An 8,890-nucleotide genomic window follows, 5' to 3' on the forward strand; every position below is an offset into this window, starting at 1 on the left:
CCAAATATGATTGGTACTGACAGCTACAGGGGTGATCAACTACATTCGAAAGGTGACTTTGCAATATTTTAATAAATTACAAATATTATACAGTGGAGCGCCGTTTATCCGGGTACCTTTTATCCGGCTGTCCGTTTATTCGTGCTGTTGAGAAATGACAGTTGAACACAAAGGTGACATTGCGTTATGAGGAGGATATTTGAAAAAGCAGTTAAAAGAGCACATTTTCATAACAAAAGACACGATAATTCAAAGCTAATTTAAAATATTTTTATAAGAAAAATATGAAGTTAATAAAAACTGGGTTATTTTTATCAAAAAATAAGATAATTTTCCACAAATTAATCAGGAATTGGTGATAAAATATATCATTTGACTCTTTATCCGTGTTATTCGCATATCCGAGTGAGGTCAAGTGCCGAGAAGCCCGGATAAACGGCGCTCCACTGTATTATTTTCTTCTTATTCGTATTCTTCTTTGGTGCATTAGCCGTTGTCGGTCAAGGCTTGCCTACAGTGTTATTTGGTTTTTTTGGATTTGGGCCTACTAATAGTGGGCTTGGCTTTCAGAGACTTATTGATTGTTCATAGCAGGATAGTCAGTCCTGCGTATGGGAGAGGCACGGTCAGTTCGGGGCTTGAACCCATAACGGGCATGTTGTTAAGTGGTACGAGTTAATGACTGTTCCACGAGTCCAGCGAAATTAATAAAATATATTTTTGTTAGTGTCACAGTGTTAAGAAAACAAAAAAAACTGTGCTAAAAACATGCTTGTCTAATAAATACAGCTTTTAAACATACAAAATTAAAATAAGTAATTTAGGTAGACATGGGAATAAAAAAAACTAAATACACAATAAAATTATCAGTATTAGTGACGCTGAGCATTAAAAAAGAAATAAAAATAATCCAAGTACGTACCTGAGATCGACTTTTATGATGTATTTTTGTATGTAAAGGAAAATGTACAAATGTAAAGGAATTGGTGCAATTTATATTCCAATAATTTCTTTCCGTTGTGCCGATATAAATACGCCACATTTTCAAGATGCGAATTGTTTATCTCTTTCTAGTTTCTAGCTCTAAAAAAACAGAAAACAAAGAATTAGAATTGTTCACGATGCACACCTGTAACGAAGCTGAGCTACACAATAGTTTGCTTGGTTCTTCTGATGAATTTAATTGTGTTAGGAAGATAAATCAATGTATCTGTGTTTGAACAGCACATGAAAGGAGAATCTTGTAATTAAAAAGAAAATTAAAAAATGGAAGAACGTAGATTAGAACAACTGCTCTATGGAAGATACACGGCACTGAACGATATGATGACCCTACTCACAATTTGCTTAGCTTGTCCTACCTGCCCTTTAATATACTTTCGTCCTACTCGCTCTACGATAGAAGCTAAATAGATCAACACATTTTGCGTGTTCCTTTTTTCTTAAACATTGTTTCCTACTTATGAATTGCTACAACTGCTTCCCATTGCAGTTCCCAGTTTTGTTTGGGAGTTGGATGCATAAATGGCATTGCTTTGCTACCTCTGCTTACTGACTAAATTATCATCTCGGTTTGTGTCTGACACGAAACCTAAAACCTAAATAGAGTTGTTTTTTGTCTGCTTAGTTTTGCTACATTGCTCTCCTGTTCTCTACTGTTTTGATCGACTCCATCGCGATTGGTTTTGATTCCGTTTCACCGATTGTATATGATTGCGTCGCATTATTAGGAAGTGCTAACTGGTTACACTACTGTTGCTGGTCAAGCAACAGTATCTTCTTGGCCTGCTCCATCCCCGACAGGTACGCGCCGTGAACGGTCGAGAAGTAGCGTTCGTGGCAAGCTTCCCCGGCGAAATGTATGGTTGCACTCGGCTTTACACTACCACTCACGTTGGCGCTTCCCGCGACCGGTGGTTTCGTTTTCGCTGGTGTACCGGCAGGGGTCGAAGGCGGCCTGTTCGAGGCAGTGGTTGCTAGAGAATCGGCTGCCATCTGAACCGTCGTTACCTTGGTCGGTGTGTTGCTGCCCCGTTGCGTTGAGCTTGGCTGGACGTTGGTCAGTGTGTTGCTGCTGTTGCTGCTGCTCGTGCTGTGGCCACTTGGGGTGCTCGTCGACGTGCCCGTGCTTCCAGCGCGCGTACCACCCGCGGTTGGCGTGGACTGTGGCTGGGACTGGGTCTTTTTGCGCGATTCCTCTCCCAACTTGTCGTACTGATTGCATACGAGCGTTTCCGTCAGGTTGGACATAAAGTTCTGCTCGTGGTCACAGTTGACCGAGGTGTAGCTGTACGACCCACGGATGTAGCGGTTGGAATTCCATCTAGTGCTGCGAAAAGAGCGGAAACGTTCGCTTATAAACAATTCGCTATTTAAAAAAATCATTGTGTTATTACTTACCAGTAATAATTGACAGGTTTAGGTACTTTCTTCTTGGTAAACTTCTCCAAAATGAACACACAGTCGCTCACGATCTGCTCGTCGTTCAGTGCCTCCATCTCGAGCGCACCGTAGCTGCCGATCCAGCCCAGCAGCGTATTGGGAGGGCCCGGGCTGAGCACATCGAACCCCGAGATGAACCGCGTCCAGTGCGAATCCTTGCGCAGCTCGTCCCGCCACACCAGCTGAATGCCTTCCGCTTTGCCCCACCACGGTTCCTCGAACTGGAGGAAGATTTTGTCGATCGTCCCGTACCCGATGCTCCGTATCGATCGGCTGTAGCTGACCGGCAGGTTCGGCTGAAACAGTTGGTCCATCGTGTCCTTCAGCACGCCCAGCGAGAACGTCACGAGCAGGTGCTGGCAGCAGTAGATCGTCCCATCCGTACACTTGACGATCACCTTGCCCCGCCCGTCCAGCCAGCGTATCTCGCAGATCGCCTTGTTGTACACGATCTTCTCCGCGCCGATCTCCTCGATCAGGCAGCTCACCAGGGCCTGAAAGCCGTACCGCATGTTGATGTGCGCCTGACAGCTTTCCCCATTGAACGAGTAGCTGCCCCACAGCTTGGCCGAAATGTCCGACACGTGCAGGCACGAGTTGTCGATGATCTGAAACCTGCAGTGCCAGTCGAGCAGCTGCTGCGCCAGCACCTTCTGCTCCGCGCTAAAGTCTTTCTCCGTCCGCTTGCGGAACTGGTCGCGCAGAAATGCCTCCAGCGAGGCGGGATACACCGCCGCGCCGTCCCGCTCGGGGGCCGCCGCCCGGGCCGCAAACTCTTCGCACTGCTCCAGTATCTGGCCCACGATAAAGTCGACCCGCTTCACCAGCTGGTCGTCTATCCGGAAGCCGTCGTCGCGCAGAAACTCGCCCAACCCCTCCTCGGACGTTTCCTCGCGCAGCAGCCCGTTGCGCTTCGCCATCTCGTGCAGCTCGTTCTGCCGGCCGTGCAGCCACTGGGCGCCCGCCTCCACCAGCTGACAGTGGCCGCCCTTGCCGCTGGTGTGATGCTTTTTCAGCGCCTTCGTGCTGATGCGCCCGCCCGGCACGGACTGTGCCTCGAGGATGGCGAAGCTTTTGCCCGAGTTGCGCAGCTGCCTGGCGGCACCCAGGCCGGCAATGCCGGCGCCAAGGATCAGCACGTCCACGTACGCCTTCGGACCGTGGTTGAATGGTGGTATCAGCCTGCCGGGGAGGAAGAGGCGGGAAAGAAACCGATTACGATAAGATGTGTCAATGTAATCAGGTCAGCATGCAAACTTACTTTTGAAGCAGTAAACGTAAACGCTAATTGAGCATGTTTTGCAAAACGCAAAGCGAAAGATTAAAGTGGAAAATAAAAAACTATATCTATGCGAGAGAGAAAAAACGGTGTATTGTGTCTTATCTGTGTGTGGGTGGTGTGTGGTTTGGTTAACTGTTCGTTCGTGGTATATGGGGAGGGCAATTCCGGCTGCATCATCGTGCTTACAGATGAGCCTTCCTGCAGAATGGGAAGAAAAGAAACGAAACGAAACGGAGAAAAGAAATAAACAGAACAAATCAAAAAGGAGGTTTAAGGAAAAACCGAGTAAAAACCACATGCGATTGCTTATGTGTTTGTTTGAAAGGGTGTTGTTAACTGTTATTTGGTTTTGTAATCTGTACACAATGAAGTATTTCGAAAAGTTAAACACACAACAATCAAAAAAGTTGTACAGCATTAGTTATAGTACAATTTTAACGATAACGTAGTAAAACATGCACATTTTGAAATAAAAATCAATTTTTACTAGATCCTACGAGCCTAATTTGGTAATTATGCATGAATTTTCTCAATCCAAATTTGAAAAAAAAAACGTTTTTTAGTTAAGGAACTGCTTCAAAGGGATAAAAACCGTTTTCCTTCCGTTACTATGCCCAAAATCGTTAAAAAAAATCCATCTGTTTCTTTCGAGACTTTTCCAATAGCATTCCAGGTAAGAAAAAAAAAACAGTGACCAACCAAAAACATTCACCCTCCAACTTACCTATCGTAAAGATCGATCAAACGGCTGGCCTCGCGCCAACCCGTCTCCACCGCACCGTGCACGGTCGAGTAGTAGTGATCGTGCGTCGCCTCGCCGGCAAACTGTACCACCGGCATGCCGCACGAGTTGGTCAGCGGGATGGCCAGGTGCGATGCGGACGTGTTCAGCAGATCCGTCGTCATCGACCGGAACGTGTACGAGCCGCGGAAGTTCGGATTCGAGTACCAGCTGGTACGCTGAAACCGGACCGGTTCCGGCACGGTGCAGCCCTTCATAAACTTGCGCAGCAGAAACATGCACGCCCGGCGGACCTCCTCATCGCTCGCCCGCTCCATGCGGCGCGCATTCTTGCCCGATATCCAACCGCACAGCACGTTCGGCTGATAGTCCACGATGTAAAACCCGAACACGTCCTCCATCCAGCTGTCCGGCATTTTGCGCACCTCCTCCAGGTCGGCCTGGTTCCAGATCAGGCTCAGGCCCTGCCATCCGGCCGCCCAGAACGGTTTCTCGAACTCCAGGAACAGCTTGTTCACCGTGCCGATCGTCAGCCCCTGGATGGCGTTCCGCTTGATCGGGGGCAGATCGGGCGTGAACAGCGACTGGTAGCGCTCCTTCAGCACGCCCAGCGAAATCGTGCAGATCACGTGGTCCGCATCGTACACGCTGTTGTCGGTACAGCGCACCGACACCAAGCTGTCCGGTCCGGCGGTCCAGTTAATGTTGGCGACCGTTTTGTTGAAGTGCGTGTAGTCCTCCAGATTGATTGCATCCGCTGCGGTGGGGAGTGGATGGCGTTTCTACAATAAAAAAAGCAAAACTTGTATCAAATGCCTCAATGAAACGATCAAGCTTGCCCTCCTACCATCAAAATTTCCAGCACCGTCCGGTAGCCCTTGTCGCGCCAGTTCAGCAGCAAATCCCCATCGCACTCCCAGTAGTGCAGGTAGCCCGGCCCGGACGTGTCGAACCAGCTGTCCGACGCTTCGATCGAGTTTTCGAACTTGTGGAAAAACTCCAGCACCTGGTACGCCGTCTCGTCGTTCACGTCCGCGTACTCGGGCGTCTCGAGCAGCGCGCGGAACTTGCCCATGATGAACGAGCCGAGCGAGCCGCGGTACCCGGTCAGCTCGTGCTTGTGCGTCTCCAGGATGGACCAGATCAGGCCGAGCAGCTTTTCGCTCCGCTCCTTCGGTATCTGTTCGCCGTTCGAGCGCGTCAGCACGAACCGCTCGTACCGGGCACTGTTCGAGTCGAACACGTTGTACTTCGAGCCGAGCTCGTAGCACACGTTTCCCTTCTCACCGTGGCACCTGGGAGGGCAAAAAAAAGCGGGAGAACAACATCCATCATTAATAAGGAAAAGAAAAAGTCAACGGAACCACCCCGCCGTACCGTGGATAATAAATAAATTATACCGACGGGGAATCGATTATTTAGTGACCTTCATCTCGGGAAACGGAACGGGGTGGCACAACAACAGCAATAGCAACAACAAAAATCTCCCCACACACACACACACACTCACCATTGTGCGCCCAGGTCAACAACGTTCGCCCCGAACGGTACGGTGTGGATGCGGCCACCGATGCGATTTTCCGCCTCGAGTATCTTCAGATTCTTGTAGCCCCGCTCGATGAGCCGCGTCGCAGCGGCTACACCGGCCGCACCGGCCCCGATGATGACGATGCGCGGGTTCATCCTTGCCGTCCAGGGTGTGTATGTCTGCCTGTGTGTGTGTGTATCTAGAAATCCTTTTGTTCCGCAGCCTCCGGATGAGGGTTCGGTCGCGTGCAAAAGTGTGCCACCTTACGAGGGGCACAAGCAATCGTTCGTCCAGCCACCAGCGTCAAGCACACTACACTACACAGGGGATTTCATCAAACGCCCGGGGTCCTTCGCTCGACCCGTCTCACATCATCGCCCAATCGATAACGCGCGCTCAAGATGATTGTTTTGCGTTCTGCGCTTTCTTTCCGCCTTCGCCCCAGCAGGAAAGAGTGAGGGGAGAATATCACCCTCTCGATGATGCTTTTGTGAGGCTATGGGGATGTTCTATTGTTGTTGCCACTTTGGTGTAAGCCTTCCTCCGTGGGGTTGGCAGTGCGGATGGAAGGATAATTATTACAGCCTTCTGCTTCGGACGAAGACGAACTTATCAGGGGGCGACGTGGAGACACTTCGTGACGGAGCGATGGTGCAACTGTGACAATGAACGGAAAAATGAGTAAGATTTAAGCAAAAAGGTAAAGAAAGCACCAAATCACAATAGGCTGTGGCGACAGCTCCGGGTCGACCTGGGCAAAGATATTTCGCTAGAACTGAACGCACAACTGAACTCACAGCAAGACAGCACAGCACAGGTAGGGACGTAATCTGGGACATTTTAATCCCACCCCCTTTCGCGAGATATGATAAGATTACAGCCGAGGCACATTTGCACATTGTTTTGTTTTTTTCCCCCTGAAGGCACCATACCCATCCTTACCGTGTTGGAAGGCTGATTGATAAGATACACACTGCCGGCTACTGGGTAATGTTGTGCACTGCCCGCGACGCACTGTTTTCTGTTTTGAACCACGGCCTTGTTTGCTCCCGTTGGTCCCGGACACGGTCACGTCCAGTGCAGTAGACAACTAACCCTATCGCTTGCCTTTGACCCTCAGAACTGGCTGGTTGGCTGCGACGGGGCTGATGCGATTTCGCGGTATCGAGTGTGCGCGAATAACATGTGTTTTTGGTATTGTGCGTGTGTAGTGGTGATATCGTCCCCCACACACACAGATCCGTTTGACAGCAGCGTGTACGGCACACGATTTGGATCTGCAAATGTTAAGCAGCACGTACACGGCGCACATTTGACGATGGTTCGTGTGATACTCAATTATTAGAGACACAAAAAAATGGATAAAACGTATTGTTTGAATAATTAAATTAATTAAATAACAACTACGAACGACATTGAAAGTATGTCATACCTACTTAAACGTTATTTTTCTATTTAAAAAAAATCAAAAACGACAAAACGCTTTCAGCCACCTGTTAGGCCGAACAGAAACGATTCCCATGTGAACCTTCCCCTACAGTAGAAATGACTAACTATCCGAAAGCGTGAGGCAGATCGATATGCCAAAAAGAAGAAGTAGAACAAAGGTAGGCTTAAATTCTATCAGGTATCAAACCCCAATAGAACCACACATAATTGAACGCCAGGATTGATTATTCTGCTGTGAATCAAGTCAAGTTGGAGGGGCTGGGTTGGTCAAAATTGACTTCAGCAACGAGCGGAAATGAAGAAGAGGAAGAGGGAGCATATCAAGAGCATTCAAAAAAGAAAAGAAAAAACAGAGGGTGTAAAAACACAAAAAAGGACCAATATGGAACAAAACTGCACAAACTTTTACACGCTCCTTATAATTGAGCAAAGTTCAGCGCCGCACGAACCGTTTAGTACGGGACGTGTACGTGTCGCTTGAGCGCAAGCTCACTGGATCTGTCAAACTCAATCATATGTTGAACTTGGAGGAAGGGTGGAAGGGAAGTAGAAGGTGAAAGGAAGGTTGTTTTATGTTTGTTTATCAACAAATCATCCAAAACGGTCAAATGTACGCCTGAACAAAAACGGTAAATTTCACATAGTTTCACAAGCTTTTGGCATGCTTTCTCGAATCTTTGTCACATCATAGTGTACTTGAAGTTGTTTTAGGTGCCTTGTATTAGTTCAAATAATTAATTGAAAACAAGTTTTAATTATTCGAGAAAGGGTGCCACAATGTCGAGATAAAGTGGAAACAAGATCCGATCGCAAAACACAAAAAGAAACCAGGTAAGTAATACTTTTAATTCAATTTATTTCATACATATTTTGAACGGTTACCGTTCCGCTTCACTTTAAAGTATGACTGGTGTGGCTGGCGCTGTGGAATTGTGTTGCACTGCGTTGTTGTTTAACAATTGTTTTCCAGCATATTATATTCCACCGTATCGTAATCGTAGCGAAACGATAGTTCACTGCACGCACAAACACACCCATCACCTGTCTAGTTCATTTCTTTCTTTCTACCGAACCGCTTACAGGTCAGACAAGACAGATTGCAAATTATTGAAAATGTACATTTAGACGTGGTACAAGCAAATTAAAACCGTGAAGCAAATAGTTTTATTTGCAGAAAAAAGGAGCAAATCCCAAGCTATACACATAAAAATAGACGTAAAGCTTACTATTTGCCCGGAGGATATGTACACGCGGCCATGCCAACATGCGAGAGAAATCAAATAGGAAAATCAATCTGCGCAAACGAATAAAGTCCCACTAAACCCAGAAAATTCTATAAGAAAATAGAGAGAAAAGCAAAACAACAATTCTAAAAAGCAGCCTAAGTAAAAGAGCATAAAAGGAGAGTCAACAAGGCAGCATTCTAAAAGAGCGGGCCGGTATACAT

General features: G+C 47.5%; 1 protein-coding gene across 5 annotated transcripts; it reads right to left on the bottom strand.

Moving 5' to 3' along the window:
- Window positions 1-1,041: 1,041 nt before the first annotated feature.
- LOC120956002 (uncharacterized) lies at window positions 1,042-7,224 on the bottom strand. 5 transcript variants are annotated; one of them, XM_040377321.2, is made up of 6 exons: window positions 6,937-7,224; window positions 5,977-6,651; window positions 5,314-5,761; window positions 4,449-5,248; window positions 2,401-3,624; window positions 1,042-2,329 (listed from the first exon to the last, which is right to left on the bottom strand). In XM_040377321.2, the coding sequence occupies exons 2-6, from the start codon at window positions 6,147-6,149 to the stop codon at window positions 1,750-1,752; spliced, it is 3,225 nt and encodes a 1,074-aa protein (XP_040233255.2). In that variant the 5' UTR covers window positions 6,150-6,651; window positions 6,937-7,224; the 3' UTR covers window positions 1,042-1,749. The 5 variants fall into 5 exon arrangements, with proteins under 5 accessions (XP_040233255.2, XP_040233258.2, XP_040233257.2 ...); XM_040377324.2 differs by lacking the exon at window positions 6,937-7,224 and adding an exon at window positions 6,792-6,809; XM_040377323.2 differs by lacking the exon at window positions 6,937-7,224 and adding an exon at window positions 6,780-6,797.
- Between the last annotated feature and the right edge of the window lie 1,666 nt (window positions 7,225-8,890).

Source organism: Anopheles coluzzii, chromosome 3 (assembly GCF_943734685.1).
Source record: "Anopheles coluzzii chromosome 3, AcolN3, whole genome shotgun sequence".
In the NCBI taxonomy this organism is placed as follows: Eukaryota; Metazoa; Arthropoda; class Insecta; order Diptera; family Culicidae; genus Anopheles; species Anopheles coluzzii.

Coding starts and splice junctions, on each gene's coding strand:
- LOC120956002 (XM_040377321.2), bottom strand. CDS start 6,149: ATGAACCCGCGCATCGTCATCATCGGGGCCGGTGCGGCCGGTGTAGCC. Junction 5,249..5,313: donor CGGTGCTGGAAATTTTGATG/GTAGGAGGGCAA, acceptor TTTTTATTGTAG/AAACGCCATCCACTCCCCAC. Junction 2,330..2,400: donor AAACCTGTCAATTATTACTG/GTAAGTAATAAC, acceptor CTCTTTTCGCAG/CACTAGATGGAATTCCAACC.